The sequence below is a fragment of the Vombatus ursinus genome, unplaced genomic scaffold (genome assembly GCF_900497805.2).
Source record: "Vombatus ursinus unplaced genomic scaffold, bare-nosed wombat genome assembly UNPS02009835.1, whole genome shotgun sequence".
NCBI classification, from domain to species: Eukaryota; Metazoa; Chordata; class Mammalia; order Diprotodontia; family Vombatidae; genus Vombatus; species Vombatus ursinus.
The window spans coordinates 18,136,249-18,158,085 of NW_020949613.1; the positions used below are offsets into that span (position 1 = coordinate 18,136,249).

The 21,837-nt window shown below is 35.3% G+C and overlaps 1 protein-coding gene across 1 annotated transcript in view; it reads left to right on the forward strand.

Annotated features, from left to right (window-relative positions):
- COL19A1 (collagen type XIX alpha 1 chain) overlaps positions 1 to 21,837 on the forward strand; it is a 394,072-nt gene that overhangs the window by 98,520 nt on the left and 273,715 nt on the right. The window contains exons 9-10 of the mRNA XM_027852948.1: positions 1,630 to 1,674; positions 4,889 to 4,933. Of these exons, the coding sequence (XP_027708749.1) occupies positions 1,630 to 1,674; positions 4,889 to 4,933 (90 nt within the window). The remainder of the gene's footprint in view (positions 1 to 1,629; positions 1,675 to 4,888; positions 4,934 to 21,837) is intronic.

Here is a 21,837-nt window from a genome sequence, read left to right on the forward strand (position 1 = left end):
GTATTACCTGAAGAAAAAAGAGGATATCTCAACAGAATCCTGCTCAGAAACTCTAAGCCTCACTTTCAATGCCCTAATGCTTTTGTTCACTAAAATTCTTACTCTTCTTTTTTGCCTTTTTTGAGGGACTTTTAAAAATTGATGCCTTTTGGTTTTGTATCACATTCATTTCTGAAGGTGTCTCTTCTCATGCTCTTACCCAAAGAACCCTCCCTTGTAATGAAAACTTAAAAAGAAGGGAAAAAAACAGGTCAGCAAAACTGTCTGGTACATCATCAATGTCTGACAATCTATCCATAGTTCCTCACCTCTGCAACGAAGAGAGGAATATGTATTTTCTCAATCCTTATTTGGGGCCAAGCTTGATCGTTAAAATTATATGAAATTCAATTTTGTTTTATTGTTCTTTCGTTAAATTATTATAGTCCTATATGTTATTTTCCTGTTTCTGCTTACTTCACTCTGCTTCAGTTCATAGAAACTTTCCTTAATTTTTTTTCCTGATTTCTTCAAATTTGTTATGTCTTAGGGCACAGTAATAGTTCATTGCATTAACATAACATGATCTGTTAATCCATTCTCCAGTCAGTGGTATCTACTCAGTTTTCAATTCTTTGCTACCATAAAAAATGTTGCAATGAATATTTTGGGGTATATGGGAACTTTCTTTTGTCTTTGATCTCCTTGGGGCATATGCCAAGCATTTAGGCCTCTATGTCAAAGGGTATGCACATTTCAGTTACCTTTATAGTATAATTTCAAATTATTTTCCAGAGTGATTGGACTATCTCACAGCTCCACCAACAGTATATTTAGCATGGTGGTCTTTCTGCCTTGAAAATTTCCATCTTTTGTCATCTTTGTTTGCTGGGTATGAGGTGAAATCTCAGGGTTGTTTTGATTTGTGTTTCTCTTCTTATTAGTGATTTGGAGCAATATTCCATATTAATGTTAATAGTTTGCAATTGTTCTTTTGAACAATTGCAATTGTCTATTCATATCCATTGAACAATTATGCATTGAGAAATTGTTCTTGGTAATATGTACATACACACACACACACACACACACATTAATTTAATTTCCTAAATATCTTTTCAACCCCCCCTTTTTTCCAAACTTCTTTCTAGTTTTGCCAAAAGTTCCTGTCAAATAGGAAGTTCTTTCCCAAGTAATTTATGTTTTCTAGTTTATCTATCACTGGGTTACTGTTTTTAGTTATTTACTTTATTTGGTTTAGTTATTTACTATATTTAGTAATTTACTATTTACTTATCTAGTTATTCCACTGATTTACTTTTAAAACATTTTTCCAACTACTAATTGGTTTTGATGATTACTGCTTTTAATATAATTTGAAGTCTAGAAGTTAACTGTTGTCCCTCAATTCCTACTTTTTTCACATGAATTCCCTTGAGTGTCTAGATATTTTGTTCTTCCAAATGGATTTTCTTGTCATTTTGTATAGTTCTGTAAGGTATCCTGTTGATAGTTTGATATAGCACAAAATCTGTCTATTATTTTAGGTAGCATACTCATTTTTATTATATTTATGTGACTCAATCATGAGCAACAAATCTAATGTTAGTCTTTTGTGATATATAGTTTACTTGTGTGGCTGTTTTTCAGGGTGAAGATGGTTTACTTGGTGCCCCTGGACCACCTGGTCAAAAGGTAAAAATAATTTTTGAATATTCTATTTTTTAACCATCATTAGCATTTAAAGTTAGAACAAGATTATTTTGAACTACATTTAACATAATGGAATCTCTTCAAAAGTCCCTGTAGAAACCCACACACTTTCATATCTTCTTTCCAAATAGACATGTTAAAAGGACTCACTCTCAAAAGGACATACCCTAAACACTTCTTCCATCAGTAATTTTTAATAATGCTCCTTTTTGTAGAACACTATAATGGTACAATCATTGTCCCATAGGGATAAATTTATTAGCTTTAGAACTGCTCTATACCTTTAATGAACCCAGAAGTTCAACAACCAGAGATTTAAATTCATTCTGGAATCTAACATTTTCCTAACCATGTTCCTATATATTTGATTATCTGAAACCAGCTTCCATTTTGAAAATTTCTATCAGAACAAACTCAGTACAATGGTGCTAAATGAATAAACTACTTCAAAAATCTCAAAGAAGGTATAGAAAATGAACCCCTTCATGTACATTCTCCAAGAAATAAGAGATTTGTAATCTTGATTTTGAATGAATGAAAAAAGCATTTATTAGCTACTTACTATGTGCAAAACTCCATGTTAAGTCCTGGGGAAACAAATAGAAAAGTAATACAGTTCCTGTTCTCAAGAAGCTCACATTCTGATAGAGGCCACACAAATGATTTGCAATATTCAGCTTCAGGTCAAATGGAGAGGTTTCATGGTCCTTAGGGTACAGCAGCAAAACAGATGGTAACACTTCTCATTTAATGTCATTTCCACTGAAAAAAGAACCTCTCAGTTTGTGATGTTGAACCATTTGACAAGGCCAAGATCTTTGGTGGTAAGATCTTTCTTTCCTGGGTCTTTAGTACCTATGACTGTAGCACTTGAAGAAGCAGTTGCCAGGCTGCATCTCCACGAGTGTTGAGGAAGGTTACAGCATTAACTGGATAACTGAAGCTACTTATCCATATTTTATTTTATGAGAACCTCTGTCTTTTAACTAGATTTAGCTATTTCCTAAGGGATGATGTAGGTTTGGGGGAAAGAGCATTATTATATCTGACTTGAATTACTAGAAACTCTGTGAAGGCTTTATTCTGATAGCCAAGAAAAAAAGATAGGTAAGGTACTTCTCATTATACCTGCTGTCATACCATTGCACAAACCACACCATGGCAGGGAAGAACATTATTGATGGAGTGTGAAGTGTCCACAAGAGCTAAGGGAACAGTTTCCGGGATCCAGATAAGTTTCACAGTCTCTTCACTAATATGCCAGAAGTGCTATAAGTTGTCATTTTGAAAAGGTCCTTAGCCACTTACTGTTATGGCTTTTTTCCCCAATCAAACACATCTGTCATTAGACATGACTGAGTATGACAAACCCAGAAATGGCAAGCATAAAATGAGAGGGCTGTGAATTTCCTCACAGTATTTCTTGACGAAATCATTCATTGATACAGCAAGTGCTGTAGCCAAGAGTCAAATTCCAAGCCAAGGGACATGTAGATTTATCTGCTGGGAAATAACTTTGGACTTTCCAGCAGCTGTTTCTGGTGGCTACATCATGCTGACTGGAGTGGCTGAGGTGCTGGAGGCATTAAGTAGCTTAAATGTCAGCTTACATTAAGTGGTGAGGTTAAAGTCTGTATTCCAGGAATAAAAAGTAGATTTCTGTCTCCTGAAACAAAATGCTAAACCTTCACCCACTTTCTACCTTTTGAAGGGTAGATCTAACAGATTATTTTTTTAATACATTTCTTATCCATCTTATAATTTTCATTATACCAAGTAACATCTTCTCAAAGATCTAGGGGGAAAAAGTGGAAAGGAAGAAGTTTTTCTTTCTCTTCTTTTATTTGGTGATTCTTTCATCAAATATTTATTGACTGTCTACCAGGTGTTTTAGCACTGGACTTCTTCCTATAGGCTATCCCTGCCCTTGACACACATATAAATATCTAGTAGGATTATAGAATGGTTATTATGCTCAGTAGTTTTGGCAAAGAAAAAGAGTTTTCATCTTTTAATTCAATTCAGTACTAGCTGTGTGATGTGGGCAAGTCCCTTAACCTCTTTTTGCCTCAGGTTTTTTTTTTTCTGTAAAATGGGGGTAATAATAGCACCTATTTCCCAAGGTGGTTGTGAGGATGAAATGAGATAATAATTGTAAAATGCTTAGCACAGTGCCTGATACATAGTAAGTACTATATAAAAGTAAGATAACATTATTATTATTACTCAAGTAATAACTATTTATTAAGTGTTGACCATATGCTGTGCATTAAAGATACACAATACAGTCTTTGATGGGTCACCAGTGATGAGCGCTGCTACATCATGTCAACAAGGTGCATATCCTTCATCAAAGAGCCAGACTACCTGTCCTTCTCTAGGGATCACCCCCATTACATAGTATAGATTTTGTTACATTAGAGTCTCCTTGAGTGATGATGAGGATCAGTCAAGTTTTGAGGGGAAGATTTCCACCATAGACATGAAGAATATGAAGTCTAGTGGAATATCAAGGTAATAATAGCTAGCAAATATGGAGTTGGTGTGGAATCTCTAGAGAATTCTACTATGGGACGGATTCTCCTTTTGCTCTTACCAACTTTTCTCATGAGAAACCCTAATTGTGCTTTAGTTGAATGAAACTGTCACATTTGAACTTATTGTATCTGTAAATTAAAAATACTAAGTCATTAAAAAACTATATTACCAAAACATTTATACATGCCATATATACACGTTTATCTCTATATCTATCTATCTATGTAAGACAGAGAGAGAGAGAGAGAGGGAGGGAGGGAGGGAGGGGAACAGAGAGAGGGAGAGTGAGTATCATGCTTCTGTGCTTTATGAAGATGTGCAGGCAACCTTGAGCTTTTGAAGACCATACCATGTCCTACAAAGCTGGAAATTTTTGGAACGTAAGCCTACAGACATATTTATTTTAAGTCTCATCTGAAGATGAGGCTGGCCAAGTTAGAACAAGCTCATCACACAAAACTGGTCACCAGGTGATTAATTTTCTGGCCCCAGCAATTCATGAAAGCAATCTACTAAGGTTTGAAAGGGTTCCTGTCTATATCAGAAAAAAAAAGCACCCACACCTGTGAAACTATTCATATCTGTTAAACTAGATTGAATTTAATTTTTTCAAGTTTTAAAGCAGTATTGTTATATGTGCTACATTTCTATACAACAGGGAGAACATGGTTTTGAAGGAAGAAAAGGAGAAGTTGGTGAGAAGGTAAGGCTTTTTTAAAAAGAAACTTTAATAATAAGTATTTGTATATTATATAGGTTATTTTTAACCCTCAAAATAAACCATTTCATTTGTATTCTGCTTTTCATATAAAACTGTCTGATTAATTGTTCAGTGATAACAAAAATATGACTCCAATTAAGTTAGACCAATTCCAGTCTTAAAAGATTGTAGTAGATAGTTTATCTTGCTTTGAATGATATTCTGTACTTGTACAAAAATATGCTAAATATTGATTGATTCCATTTACAAAACATCCTCCATGGTTTTGTGTACACTGCATGTATCTTTTATGTGCATGACTCTTTGCTTGTTGTCTTTTCCATTAGGTTGTAAACTCCTTGAGGGTAGGAGCCATGTTGTTGCCTTTCTTTGTATCCCCAAGGCCTTTAGCACAGTACTTAGCACACTTTTGTTGTTCAGTTGTTCAATGATGTCCAACTCTTTGTGACCCCATGGACCATAACCTGCCAATACTATCCAGGGGATTTTCTTGACAAAGATACTAGAGTAGTTTGCCATTTCCTTCTCCAGTGGATTAAGGCAAACAGAAGTTAAGTGACTTGCCCAGGATCACACAGCTAGTAAATGTCTGAGGCCAGATTTAAACTCAGATCTTCCTGACTCCAGGCCCAGCACTCTATCCACTGAGCCACCTAGCTGCCACCATTAAGCACACAGTAAGTGGTTAATAAATGCTTCTTGTTGTGGATGATGATGATGATGATTGTTAACACGCTGGTCTGATATTATTGCTGATCTATTAAATGAACTCTAGCAGTTCAAAAATCAAACATAAACTCCCCTATTTGACATTTAAAGCTCTTCATAACCTAATTCCAAACTACCTTCATAGGCTTATATATTACTGTAAGCATTCTATAATTCAGCTGAATTGGTTTTCTTGATAATCCTTGCAGACAACATTCAATTTTTCTCCATGGCTTTACTCAGGCTATGCTTCATGCTTAGAATGCACTCTTTCCTCACCTCTGTCTCTTAGAATTCTTAAGTTCCTTCAAAGCTTCCAATGTCAACTGAGACATGAGTCCTCTCCTAATCCCCCCAGATGCTAGTGCCTTTCTGCCCAGAGTACCTTGTATTTGTTTTGTATCTACTTATATATGTATATATTTTCTCCCTGATAGAATGTAAGCCCCTTGAGGGCAGAGACTATTTCATTTTATTCTTTGTATCCCCAGCACCTAGTAGAATGAATGAAACACAGTAGGTGCTTAATAAATGCTTGCTGATTGATATAGTGTTCATAACAATGTATTTCCTAACAATGATTGTTTCATATAACAATACACATATTGTCATTAGAAGCAGTTAATTACAATGGTCATTGTGAATATGCTGGTAATTTATTCTGAAAATGTTTACTATCAATGACTTGACAATTGCGAGTCGTTGACAATACATCTTTTTAAAACTGAATTTATATCTATGTACAACAAATTCATAGCTGTCCAGTCTTTGTGCTTAGACATTATTTTTCATTGTTCCATAAGACTTACTAAACAGAAAACACAGAAACATGAGCTGGTTTGAGTTTTGCCTTCTTTGCCTTGCTCCTCTTTTCCTGCTTTCCTACACCAATGACAGGCGTATGCCTCTTGATGGAGGAACAGGAATTGGAATGTATAATTCAAGAATGGACTCATCTGTCTTAAATAAGCTATATTTATTATTAATAAATAAAAAAAATCACATTTATATACTGCTTTGAAGTTTACCAGTTTCCTGACTATAATCGAGGCTTTCCCACAACAAATATCAGAGCCAGAATTCTAATCCAGAACTCTGGACTCTGAAGTTCAGTGCACTTCCACTATGAAGTGCTGACTGTGTATACTTAAATTTCTTGGTATCCATTAGCAATTTGCTTCCCCAATGGCTCTTCTATGTAATGCCTGAACATGTATTATAATTACAAGGTAAGCAACTTAGGTAAGCTCCGTGGTAATTACTTTTAGATTTATTAAGTGCAGCAAACATCTGTAAGAAATTGTGATAGCTGCATAATTTATGAGCACTCCATTAAATGATGCCTGTTTTAAATGAGCTACTTTTTTTTTAATGGGTCACTTTGCTGAGGGAGCCTTATATTTCTGTACTAGAACTCCCTTGATTCCAAGCACAGAATTTAAGTAAAAAGCTTTTCTTTCTTATGTTTCTGATTTATCAGTGTGTTTTGCCTGTATTAAACAACATCAGAATAAATAAAAAGAATCGACAGAGTCTCAGTAATTTAAAGAGGCACCAAATCATTAAACCCATGTCTAGGTAGCTCTTTTTGTGTTTTATGTGCACATTTGGTTTCACGAGGTAATAACCTACTCCTGGGCAAACAAAACAAGGGATCTTTAGTTTGCAAATCTCCGTCCAGGTTCGCCATATCTATTTTTGTATAGGATAAATGACAGTGTATATGGTTTGGCTCATATTCCAAAACTTAGCTTTACTGGGAGGTGAAAAGTGTTTATGGAGGTGATCAGAAGGAAATGAGGCATCAAAGATTAAAGACAATTTTGTCATAATTCAAGACAATAATAGTTTGTAGCCAGATACATGATTCCTATTGCAATTCTTAAACTTCAAAAAGGCACCACCCTAGGAAACTAGAGTGATTTTCTAATTATATGAAAAACCTCTTTTTTCCTTTTGATTTGCTATTATGTGTTAATTGGAAAATTTTGATGTTTCCAATCAATTTATTAAGATAAAGTCAAATCAAGTCAATAAGCATTTATTAAATACCCACAATATTCTAATCAAGACACTATGCTAAGACCAGGATAAAGGTGATAAACTAGCTATAAGAAAATTGATACTTTTTCTTTCCTTAGAAATTTAAAGTGTGATAGGTATGCTAATCACATATTATTGGGTAACTTTAAGAAAGAGAAACTCAAAGTGCTTACAATATACCTTTTTCCAAACAAAGATAATACAAATTTGATTTTCCAATCTTTGTATGAAAAAATCCATGAACCTTGTATACAATTTTAAAGTGATCGGACTTTCTCCTTTGTCCTTCATTTTATTACTCATCTTTGAATCATTTTAGTAGTGTTTAAAACCAACTATTATTCTAAGTGCTCCAATATGTGAATTATAAAATAAAATTGTTCTAGGAAATTTTATGTATGAAGCTATCATATCCTTTAGTCTGAAACCAAAATCAACTCAAATATCAAAAATACCAGCTATACAAAAACATTAAAATATATTACTATAAAAACCATATTTCTTAAAGTGATCTTGAATAAAGGCCAAATGGAGGAATGTCTTGCTTTCATAGAATCCAAATGAATGTAGAAAGCAACATTACAGCCCTGTTTTTCTACTTGATTGGTTTCCCATAGAAGCGTCATTGTCATTCTTTGTCCAAGAATGAGCCCAAGGAACTTGCCACATGATAATAATGATCTCATTTACAGTTGTGAAGTTACAGATGTGAAACATTGGCACTCAGTAACAATTGCAGATATTCAACAAATTAAAGATAAAACCCACAATTCTGTCAAATTAGCACTTAGGTGAGAGGTAGGATAGAAGAAAAACAGACCTACTAACATTTTAACTTGCAGTTGTTTTTATGAAATGCACACACACACGGGTCCACATGCACACACCCTACACACCCCCCTAGCTATTTCTCTTGACAACAAATCCAGGTTTAAAAAATAATTCAGTTTCACTGTGTAACAGTTACCTTGGAAATAAGAGAGGTTATGGCACACCCTTGCCCCAAATTTGTCAAGCAGAGTATATAATTATCCACCCAAAGACCAGTAGATTAAACAAACAAACAAAAAAACAGCAGGGAACTGGACACTTTCACTGCCTTATAGCACCATGTTATATCCTGAATTTTTTATCTTTGTCATTGTGGTACAATATCTCTTTTTTATTTTTTACTGCCTTTAGGTCTCTTCCAGGTTATGGTTACTATGAGGGAAAGACCAGAGGCAACCTTTTATGGGGGCTTACTGTTGAATGATGTAGTGAGGGGTAGGGAACCTGTGGCCTCAAGGTCACATGTGGCCCTCTAGGTCCTCAAGTGCTGCCCTTTGACTGAATCCAAACTTCAATGAACAAATCCCCTTAACAAAAGGATTTGTTCTGTAAAACTCGGACTCAGTTAAAGGGCTTCACTCAAGGACCTAGAAGGTCACAAGTGGCCTCGGGCCATAGGTGCCCCATCCTTGATAGCTTCTCAGTTCAGCAATATTGTTGTTCTTGAAAAGGACCAATGACCTCGGGAGGGTGATGTCTTGACTTGCAAATGAATTGGATTTAGGTGAGGCAGAGCTTCAGGAATATAATGCTAAAGGATGAGAAGAGTTCTTTTTCGTTAATGGCCATTTGTCAGTTATTTTATGAACCAAGTATTTATCTGGGTCAAATTTACAGTTTATGTACTTTAGGAAAAACATTAGATCTATAGGGTTTTTTTTAATATTAAGAGGGAGGCATTAATATGAAGGGAAAAAAAGCAAATATCAGCAGCATTATAAAACCTATTTTGTGAAGTAGTTGCTTCAAATCTTGCTAAAATTCTAATTTTTAAAGTGGGGTTTCAGAAGATCATAGCTTTTTAGGATTGAAAGGAACCAATTTTCTGTTTTCCTTCTGATCTTGGCTACATTTGTTTTATTTGTACAAAAACTTTTTAATTTAGTGTATTTGAAATTATCCATTTTATACCTCTTTGCTTTCTATCTATTATTTATTTATAAATTGTTAGCCTTTCCATAAATCTAATAAGTAATATGTTCCATGTTCTTCTAATTTTTTTTGTAATATCTCTCTTTATATCTAGGTCATTTATCCATTTTCACTTTATCTTAGAAAATGGTGTGAGATATTAGTCTATGCCCAGTTTCTGCCATACTGCTTTCCAATTTTCCCACCATTTTTTTTGGGGGTTAGGCAATGGAAGTAAGTGACTTGCCCAGGGTCACACAGCTAGTAAGTGTTATATGTCTGAGGCTGGATTTGAACTCAGGTCTTCCTGAATCCAAGGCCAGTGCTCTATCCACTCCCACCAATTTTTAATGTGAAGCTGATTACTAAAAAAGGTTTTGATAACTGTATTTCAACATAACTTTTTCCTTTGTAATCCTATGTATTTTATTTTATACATTTAAAAACATTCTGAGATGTGATCTAAAAGTTTCAGCAGACTATTAAGACACAAAAAAGATTAAAGAACACCTACTCTAAGTCTTCTCTTTCTTAGGCTAAAAATCTCAGCTCTTTATCTGATCTTCATATGGCTTAAACTCAAAGCACTTCACCATTTTTTTGTGCCCTGCTTTGTACTTTCTCCAAGTTATCAGTAGTCTTCTTAAATTTGACATCCAGAAGTGAACATCATGCTCCAGATGTGTCCTGATCAAAGAATAGTTCAGTGGGCTGATCACTTCCTCATTCATGGGTGTGACACCTCTCTTAATGTAGTTTAAGATCATATTAATTTTCTTAATTTCTATATAACACTGCTTACTCATATTGAGCTTGAATCCATTAAGACCTCAAGTTCTTTTTCATTTGACCTATTCTTCAGTTATGCTCTCTTCATCTTGTACTTGTGTACTTGATTCTTTGAGAACAATTAAGTAAATATGGGTATGATTTCACATTTATAACTACTGAATTTCAGCAGTTTCATTTGACCCAAGCTTCTAAATGATCAGCATCTTCCATTATCCAGTGTGTTAAGGTATCCTTAACAGTTTTATGTTATCTGAAAATTCCTTTGGGGATCTCTTTCAGGAGGAGATCGGCAGATTCTTTCAATTTCTATTTTGTCCTCTGGTTCTAAAATATCAGGACAGTTTTCCTGGATAATTTCTTGAAAGATGATGTCCAGGCTCTTTTTTGGATCATGGCTTTCAGATAGTCCAATAATTTTTAAATTCTCTCTCCTGGATCTATTTTCCATGTCAGTTGTTTTTCCAATGAGATATTTCACATTGTTTTCTAATTTTTCATTCTTTTGGATTTGTTTTACAGTGTCTTGATTTCTCATAAAGTCACTAGCTTCCAATTGCTCTATTCTAATTTTTAAGGAAGTATTTTCTTCAGTAAGCTTCTGGACTTCCTCTTCCATTTGGCCAATTTTGCTTTTTAGGGCATTCTTCTCCTCATTGGCTTTTTGGATCTCTTTAGCCATTTGGGTTAGGCTATTTTTTTAAGGTGTTACTTTCTTCAGCATTTTTTTGGGTCTCCTTTAGCAAGCTGTTAACTTGCTTTTCATGATTTTCTTGCATCACTCTCATTTCTCTTCCCAGTTTTTCCCTACTTCTCTTAATTGCTTCTCAAAATCCCTTTTGAGCTCTTCCAAGGCCTGGGACTGATTCATATTTTTCTTGGAGGCTTTGGATGTAGGAGCTTTGACTTTGTTGTCTTCTTCTGGTTGTATGTTTTGAACTTCTTTGTCACCAAAGTAAGATAATATAGACTGACTCTTTTTGCGCTGCTTGATCATGATCCCAACCAATCACTTGAGTTTTAAACTCTTTGTTAAGGTAAGAGTCTGTTTCCAATGTGGAGAATGTACTGTCCCAAGCTTCAGGGGTTTGTACAGCTGTTTTCAGAGATACTTCTAGGGACCTGAAAAGTGTCAATTCTTCCAAGGTGCTATGATAAGGAACGAGGTGTTTCCTCTCCACAACCACAACAAGCTCTACCACACCAGCACTCCTCCTCACCAGCACTCCTTCTTGCCCCAGGACCGCCCCTCAGAACTGACCCAGATCCAAGCATGGGCAAAGCAAGAGATTCCTGCCTCAGCACTGGCAAAGAGATCTTTGCAATCCCCCTCTGATCAGCCACTCAATTCCCCCTCAGTCTGTGAGATGGAAGCTCAGGAGGCAGCCACAGCCCACACTCCAGACTTGCGGCTGAACCCTAGCTTCTTCTCTCACCACAGTCACAGACTTTTCCCACTGACCTTCTAAGTTGTCTTTGGCGTTCATGGGTTGAGAAGTCTGGAAACTGCCACAGCTGCCCACAATTCAGTCCTCTGAGGCCTGCTCCAGGGTCACTGCGGCCTGCGCAAACCACGCCAAATTGCACTCCTCTCCCAGCCAGCGCAATATGCCTTTCTGATCAGCCATCCAGGTTGTCTTGGGCAGAAAATTTGTTTTACTCTGTTTTTTGTGGGTTCCGCTGCTTTAGAATTTGTTTAGAGGCATTTTTTATAGGTATTTGGAGGGGTTTGGGGGAGAGCTCCAGCAAATCACTGCTTTCCCTCTGCCATCTTGGCTCCGCCCCTCTACTCTTCAAATTTCCTGAAAATTCGGTAAGCATTCTTTCTGCTTCTTTTTTCTTGGTGAGGCAGTTGGGGTTAAGTGACTTGACCAGGGTCACACACAGCTAGTTAAGTGTCAAGTGTCTGGTCTGAGGCCGGATTTGAACTCAGGTCCTCTTGACTTCAGGTAGGTGCTCTATTCTCTGCACCACCTAGCTGCCACCTCTGCTTCTTTTTCTAAATTGTTGATAAATATGTTGAATAGTACAGAACAAACATAGGTTTTGGAAGGAGTTTGACCAAATTGTCAATGAACTAATAACAGATCTGGCCATTCAACCAGTTCTGGATCTACTTAATTGTGCTGTTGGTTAGCCTACGTTTCTCCACATTGTTCACAAGATTAGCATGATAGACTTTGCCAAAAGTCTAAATCTGGATATGCTACAATCTGGGCACTTAGACTATTTCCTTGCTGTTATGGCATAATAACTGTTAGAAAAAGAAATGTTAGTTTGGCATGACATGTTCTTGCTGAAGTAATGCAAGATCTTTATAATACTGATTCCTTTTCTAAATATTTATTAATCATCCCTTTAATAATACATTTGATTTTTCTAGGAATTGAAAACAGGCTCATGTAGCTTGCAGACTCCTTTCCATCTCCACTTTTGAAAAGTAGTACAACATTCTTGAATTCTATAGCACTTCTTTTATTCTTCAGGATTGTTCAAATACTGCCAAGTAACTCAGCAATTATAGCTGACAGTTATTTTGGTGACTAAAAACGTATTTTATCTTGGCCTAGTGAATTGAACTAATGAAAAAGAATATAAGTTATATGTTACTCTTTTCCTACTTATCTTGTATGCATATTCCCTATAATCAATTTTTGCCTTGTCTTTTCTAGTCCAAAGATGAGTTACCTTAACAGAGAAAACAGAAGTAAAATTAAAATGAATGGCTCTGCCTTCTCTCTCTTGTCAGCTATCATCATCCTTTCTTCCTTGATCAGCAGTACTATTCCCTCTTTGATCCTCCTCTTTTCTTCATATATAGCTTTTTAAAAAACTTAAAAAAAAACCTTTAGATTTACTTGACTGAACCATTCTGAGCAAATGTTATAAATGATGAGGCTAGTGAAGAAAGATAAGAATGACAGAAAGGAGTTGTAATTTTTTATTTTTTTAAGTTTAGGATTTTAAAATATCTTTGCCAGATCAATGGGTGAAAAGTATTATATCATATTTGTGCTTTTTCATTTATGTAGGTATTAGAGAACTCACCGTTTTTCATATTTTAACTGATAATTTGTGTTTCTTCTTTCAAAAACTAATAATCCACATCTACATAGAGTTTGTCATGGGTGTTTTATATCAGCTGTTCTTGCTATACCATTTCAATAAATATCCTTTTCCAAAAGCTAATTAAGTTTAGATGATTAATTGATAATCAACCCACTCTCATAGTTGGGAATACACTGGTAGGAGTGCATGAGCAATACCATTAGAAAGATACCCTCTTCAACCCCTCCAGGCTACTCCTTGTCCTCTGAGGGGACATATAGGAGCCAAGCTCTTAGGACTTGTCTCATTAGTGAGCATGTGCTGCACAATATTTATTTTTTTTAATCTACATGTTATCTTTTGATGTGCAAAAGCTCTTTAATTTGCATGATCAAATAATGTATTTTTGAACCTATTTGTTTTTTAATCAATAAAAGTTTTCCTTCTCTCCATAATTCTAACACATATAATTTCATTTTCTTATTTTTTATTTTTTAAAATATTTAAATTATTGATCTTTTTAGAATTTATTGTAGAATATGGCATGAAAGGTGGATCTTATCCCATTTTTCACCATACTATTATAACAGCTCCGAACAGCTTTTAATAAATAATTGTTCCTTTTCCTAGTATATTATGATTTTGGATTTATCAAGCGCTTTCCTGTTATATGCCTTTGCTTCTAATTCTGGATTATCTATAATATTAAATTGATCCTCTTTTCTGTGTTTTTTTTACCCTTTATTAAGTAATTTTTGAAATTACTACTTTTAAGTATAACTTGAGATCTGGCAATATACTCCTCTCCTGACATTCCTCCCCCATACACACCTTTTTCCCCCTCTAAATTTTCCTTTATAATATTGGTTGACTTGAATTATATTATTCTTCCCTATTAATTTTGATAACTTTTTCTAGTTTAATGAAGTAGGCCATTGGTAATTTGATTATAATTGCATTAAATCTGTAAATTAATTTGGGTAGTATTTCTACCTTTACTGTATCATCTGCATATACCAAAGCATGTCATCATTTCTCCAGCTTTTAATATTTTCTTTAGATCTGTTTAATTTTACATTTGTTTTAATACAGATCTTGTTTTATTATAGTAAATTAATGACCACATATTTGCTACATTGGCCTTATTGGAAATTATATTTCTCTTACTGCCTTAGGAGATAGTAGATTTCATTTCACCAAAAGTCAGCAAAGGCTAAAATTACCCATTCTATTGTAGAGGGGATACTTGTATGTGTGTGGATTGGATTAGATGGCCTCTAAAGTCCCTTCTAAGTCAGAGATTCTGTGATTCTTTCTATCAATTTATGTTTTTTTACTATTGTTGTTCATGAGACAAAGATAAACTCATTTTACAGATAAGTAGAGGTAAAAAGAGGTGAAATAACTTGCCTTAGGTCATGCAAGTTTATAAGTAACAGAGTCAGGATTTGAACTCGACCTTTTACCAAATAATCTTTTCTCTTTCTAGGTCTCACTACCTAACATCTGTTGATATCAAATATAGCATTTATTTTGATGAATACGTGATGAGAATATTACCTAGGTGCTTAAAATATTATGCATTGTTAGACATATTTTTAAAATAATAAATTTATGCAAAAATTATTTTCTTTAACTATGTGGGTATTTCAATATCCATATAGTACACTCCTGAATGCTCTTAAAAAATTACCACATAATGTACCTTTCTGAATGTTCTCAAAAACTGCAGCTGTAATTCCAATTTCTTTAATATTTTTAGCCATATTTCATCTCAGAATTTCTGTTTAGTTAAATACCTTGTCTTCATCATTGATTATTAAATGAGAGTTTTATTATAAAATCCGTGGTTTAGCATATGATGAGATAACTAGAGGACCTCACCTCAAAAAAATGATAACTGCTCATGGAATTTTAAAGCTAGAAGAGACCTTAGAGACATGTAGTCTAACTACCTCATTTTGCAAATGGGGAAATTAGAGCCCAGAGAGGCTAAGTAATTAGCCCAGGGTTACTCCACAGTAACCCAAAGTAGAACCTAGGTTTTCTGATTTTCTTCACCAATACTCCATTGTTTCAGATACCATAAGTGCTTCTCATATGAATAAAGCAAACTCTTTTGGGCATTTGCAGCCTTCTTATTAACATCATATAACTTTAAACAAGTTCATTTAGCTTTTCATAGACCAAGTCAAGTCAAACTCAAATATTTGTAAGCTGCAATGCTTCTTCTTTCCTGTCTCTTCTCCCATGCTGTGCAAAAAGCCTTTTTCCCTTCAGTGGTTGCATCTGGAGAGTTATTGAGGGTGAGAGATTGTGGTGAAAAATGTCCCCTTAGACAAAGCCTTAGCTGAAGCACTTCAGAGCTTAATCAATCATTCATTTCCATATCTATTCAAATGAATATTGAATAACAGCAGCACTGAATTCATTCCTCAATACTCTACTGCTGCTTGTTTCCAGCATTAAAAATTTATCAACACCTGTGACATGTGGCATGTAGTTCTGATGTCTAAATGCTATGCTAATAACAGTAATGTATCACTCACTAGATAGTTTTAGGTTGATTTATTTTTGTTTAACTTTCATACTTAACTCATAACAACAGAAGTTAAAAAGTTAAGACTTTAATTTCAGTAGTAATACAAGGGAAATATGATTTATTTTGGTAATACTTCACCAAAATATTGGCACTTTATATTGCACATCAGGAAATTATGGTCATTCAACCAATCATGAGAGATTATCTATTACTTGAGCAATTATGGTTTCTGATAAAGTGTAATTTTTTTGCATTTTAAAATATATTGACTTTAAAAGCAGTTAATTTCATATTAAATTTCTGTCATGCCAATGATATGTAGAACTTGGGCTTTGAGTTTGAAGACGCAGGAACTCTGGGTGTTTAAATTAAGCTATGTGGCAATTCTGCTCAAAAGCAACTCAGATCACATGTTTATCATGTGCTAGGTGTTGGAGATACAAAGATAGAAATTGTACTAATCTTGCTTGCCAGGAACTTACAATTTAATGCAGGAAAGCACTTGTACACAGCAAACTCTGATAAAAAGGAAGGTGAGAGACTTTAGTTTAGCCAAAGTGCTATATTAGAAATTAGATGAAGGAAAGATCACTTCTACCTGGGGGGGAGTGGAAAAGGTGAGGATTAGAGTAATGAGTTAACATTTAAGCCCTTAAAGGTTTGCGGTACATGTTACATATATGATCTCCTTTGGTCTTAACAACAACCCTGTGAGATAAATGCAATTAGTATCCCGATATTACAGATAAAAGAAAAAAACCTGAGGCTGAGGAAGTTTAAGTAACTTATCCAGAGTCATACAATTAAGCTAGTAAGGATCTGATGCAAAATTTCAGCTCAAGTGAGGAAATATGTACTGGAACTCTAGCATATGATACCTTCTTTCTGAACCAATGAATCAGATGAGATCATGTGATCATCAACCAATCAACAAGCTTTTATTAAGTGCCTACTATGTGTTGGGCCCTGGGAATTCAAGGGAATAAAAACTGCCCCTGCTTTGAAAGAACTTACAATTCTTTGGGTGGAGGGGGGAGGGAGGAAGGAAATATATACACATATAAATTGCTGCTGCTGTTTGTCCTTTGTTCTTGAAGAGGACAATGACATCATGAAGGTGATGCCATGACATGCAAGTGAATTGGATTTAAGTAAGGGAGGGCTGTGCAAAGTCTGGTGACTATACACATACATACACACATATACATACATTATATATATGTATACACACACACACACATATAAGTATACACAAGGCAAAGTAGACACAAGATAAACTTTAGTCAGAAGGCACTAGCAGCTGAGGGGACCAGCAAAAGTCTGTCCTGCGTAAGTTGACGCCTCAGCTAAGTCTCGAAGGAAACCAGGTGACTCCAAGGTGCAGAGGGCAGAAAAGAGAGCATTCCAGGCATGAGATACAACCAGTGCAAAGATATAAAGATAGGGTCATAGAACTGGAGCTAGACCTAACTTCAAAGGCCATTTAGTTGACACACCTAACTGAAAAAAAAATTGAAATGAAGGCCCAGAGATATTCTCCTCCTCTCCATCTTCCCCTCTTCCCTCCCCTCCTCCCTTCCCTTTTCCCTTCTCTAATCCCTCTCCTTCACCCTCTCCCAAACCCCTCTCTCTTTTTTCTTTCCCTCTCTCCCCGTCCCCTCCTCTCTTTTCAAATGTCAAAACAAAGTCTTCAATTACCAGCCTTTTTACAATCTGAATCTTTTTAAGCAATCAGCAACCTACCTTTCAGATGCAGAACAAAAACTCACATTTAGAACTTGAATATTGTAGGCAAGAACTCTTTTTTCACTCTATCACACTGGATATAGATATTTCTGTTACCATTCAACAGGGGATTGCTATATATGGTTTTCAAACCTTCTCCCAAATAGTAGGTGGGCCTACTATTCCAGTCCTAGATTTTATTATAAATGCTACTACTAGAATCATGTGCATGCCCAGGGTTACATATCTCAGAAGTGTCTGCAACTAGATTTGAACCCAGGTCTTCCTGAATCCAGGCCCTGAGCTCTATCCGCTCTGCTATGTAGCTCCCATTATAATCTCTACAGATTTTGAGGCCTTTAGCATAGTTTTTATGGACTTATTGATTTCAGGCAAAGAAAGTGCCAAAATTAGAATAATTGTTTGATGGAAGTCAAAGTTGAAATGCATATTTTTAGGATTTCAGTGGAAAATCTGTCATGGTGGCCCCCTGCCATATTCTGAATGAATGCAAACACATTAAATGCCTTTATTATAAACAAATAATTCTCCCATCCTCACACTGAAACAATTGTGGATATTTTACCTCACCTCCTGTGGCTTTTCTCTCATCACCTTCCAGTAATTTAATTAATGTCAGCATGTCCTATGTTTATGTTATTTGTCCCAGTAAGATACAACCCTGCTGCAACTCTTCAAAAGTACTTATTTATAACAGCTGACTTGAAAAATGAAGCTCAAGTCAATTCACTTAAAAAAGCATTTATTAAATAGCAACTATGTGTTGGGCAGTAGGGATACAAAAACAGCAAAGGGTATGATCTATTATAGAGAGGGTTGAGTACACAAATAAATATGACACAAGAAAGAATAAGTTGAAAACAACAGGGGAATTCAAACAAAGTGCTCTATGAAATTTTAGTAGAGAGAGAGAGACTTCTTCCTCCTGGGTAAAAAGAGTTGAGTAAAAGGTAATACTGTAGTTGGCCCTTGAGTGAGTGAAGGACTTCCTTTGCCTTCATTCTGTGACCTCTCCAATCTATCTTTCCTATTGCTGCCTGAAGAATCTTCCTCAAATATTCACTGTGATCATTTCCCTCCTCTACTTGAAAGTATTCAGACAAACAGAGGTGGGCTGGTTGATTCCATTCTAGGTATAGAGTTAGCACAGGCATGGAGATGAGAGGTGACCAAGAACAGAAAATGTAGTTTGGTCTCAGTTCAGATTGGCTGAAATGTAGGCTATGTGAAGAAGGGTAGTATGAAATAGAGTTGAATAGATTATTTGATTCCAGATTGTTGAGATCCTTGAAGGTCAGAGGGAATTTATACTTTGATTCAGTTGGCAGTATGAAGCTATTGAAGACCTTTGAATAGAGGAATTGTTGTGAAATGTTAAGATTTCACGGGCAATGGTGTGGAGGATGGATTAGAGACTTTATTCTGTAAAGAGATGATTTTAATAGGCTAAGCAAGTACAGATGAAAACTTGAACCAAGTTGATTGCAAATGAAATAAAGAGGAGGCAAGAGTTATATTGTAAAGGTGGAAGTAACAAGACACAGTGACTATTGGGATAGGTGGGGCAAATAAGAGGGCAAAAATAAAGATGCTTCTGAAGTTATGAGCCTACAATCCTGGAAGGGTGATGGTGTGCCATTGGCAGAAATAGAGAAGTTTTAGGAAAGTACAGGTTTAAGGGCAGTGTTGCATGGAGGACAGAGTATTAGATTTGGAATCTGAAAGACCTGTATTCAAATTTCACCTTTGTCTTTAAGGAGCAATGTAACCTAGAGCAAGTAAATTTCTTTTTTTGAGCCTCAGTTTGGAGCTTTTTAGGCTTTATCTGCAAATGGAGCTTTGAAGAAAAGGTAAGATAGAGAGAAAACTTAAAGCCATGGAAATGGAAAATCTCACCAAAGAAGAGAGTTTTGAAAAAGAAGAAGAGAGTGGAGGAGAGGAATATGGAGAATATCTAAGATGTACAAGGAGTATGAAAAAAAAACAATAAAAGAATCAGAAAAGGAGCCATCAGGGAGGTAAAAGGAGAGCCTACATGTAGTATTGCACAAGTCAAAATAACATAGATGTTAGGTACAGGAGAAAACAATAGGTGGTTTGTTTGTAGGCTAAAGGGATGGAGTCAGTGTAAAAAGAAGGGTTGAAGGTGTGTGAGAGAGCCAATAGAGTAGAATTAGTACAAATTTCCAAATTTTGTATATCATGCCAGTAGTTCAGTTCAATTAATAATGAGTAATAGATCCATCTTTCTATTTTATATGGTAAGGTTATAGATAATGGAAGGACTAGAAATAAAAATCTCTCTGTAAATCAAAGACCTAATTTTGACTAAAGATAAATTTAACCTTTTGCATAAACACTAAAAAGTAGCAATAGTTATTGTGATATAGGCTTATCCATTTTTAGCCCAGTCTTAGTGGAAGGGATAAAAATGAGTAAAATAGTCAGGAAAGTGAAAAAACTAATAGTAAATGATGACAATTAATGGACACACATGACTGACAGATAAACCATCAGCCCCCAAATGGTCAAGTGGCTAGTAACACAAGTCCTTGCTACCAATGCCCAAATCTTATCTTGCAAAGAGGATCAAGAGGTCCTTTAAAAGAAATGATATTAATCAGTCAGAAACTTAAACCTACTGGGGAGTTATGCTTTTATTTAATACAGCCCCAGAGTACTTAGGCCCAGGCAAAATAAATCAGACTGGGCTGTCCCAAACTCTAATAAAAATTGGTAATGTGACCTATAGCATCTTGAGGCTACCAATGTTCATTATTGCCATTAGATATATCATCATTATGACTGCTAAGTCTTGAAAGGCCTGAAGGCTTTTGTATCTATTTGGAAGGCAGATTTAGTACTTAGAAAAGATGACATCCTTCAAGAAAGATAAAATTATTTTTTGCCCTTTTTGAACATGGATTTCATCCTTGTATTTTGCAGTACCTCTTAACCTAATTTCTACAAAATCTCTTAGAGAATTAGATCACAGAATCTCAGAGCTGGCAGGGACCCCAGAGGACATCTAGTTATGAGAATCCATTTTACAAAGTACCTGACAAATGGTTAGCAGCCATTGATTAAACTTTTCCAGTGAGGTTGAACCCACTAATTTACAGATCATCATATAGCATGGGTATTAAAAGGGCCTTTAAAAGGATCTTAAAAGGTACTAAATAGGTCCTTTGGATTTCTCAGATTAAGGAAAGGAGGTTTCATTACTATTTTGTTAAATTATAACTTATCTGTCATAACTTTCATAACATAACATTTAGACATGTCCTATAACATTGGTATCACTCCTAAGTCCATACACATTCAACAAACAACAATTGATTGTATATGAGCGTTGTGCTTGCTACTTTATTAAAAATCCCAAGTACACAAATCACGCAAAGACATAATGGACCCTACTGAGCTTGTAAACTCTTCAAGAAGACAGAACAGACATATTAAAATTAAATGTTATAATTAATTAATTAATAATTAAACAAAAATATAAGAATGAAATCATAGCTAACATTTATATAGCACTTCACATATGTTACCTCATTTGTGTCTTACTTTTTACATTGCATTTGTGCTCTGTGACATAGGTTCCATTTTGCAGATGTGGAAACTTAAGCAGAGAGAGGTTAAGTCACTTTCCTAGGGTCATAGAAAGAAAGAATCTGAAGCAGGATTAAGTTTCAACTAAATGGTACTGCCATTGGCAAGAACCTTGAATTTGTAGGTAGAAGGCCTGATTTGTAGTGGTTTCTCAGTAATATGAAATAGTTCTTATGCTAAACATTAATAATAGCCAACATTTATAAAGCACTTTATGCTTACAAATTACTTCCTGTTTACATGATCTCATTTTATTTTTGCGACCTTAGAAGGTAGATAGGGAGAGGGAAAAATACTGGACCTGTGATTTTATTCGTATAGGAAACTTCCAGGTGAAGAAACCCCCTCTACTAATAGAGATCAGCACCTTTCCTGTAATTTACTGCATCAGAGTTGCCTAGAACACTAACAAGCTAAGTGACTTATATAGTTACAT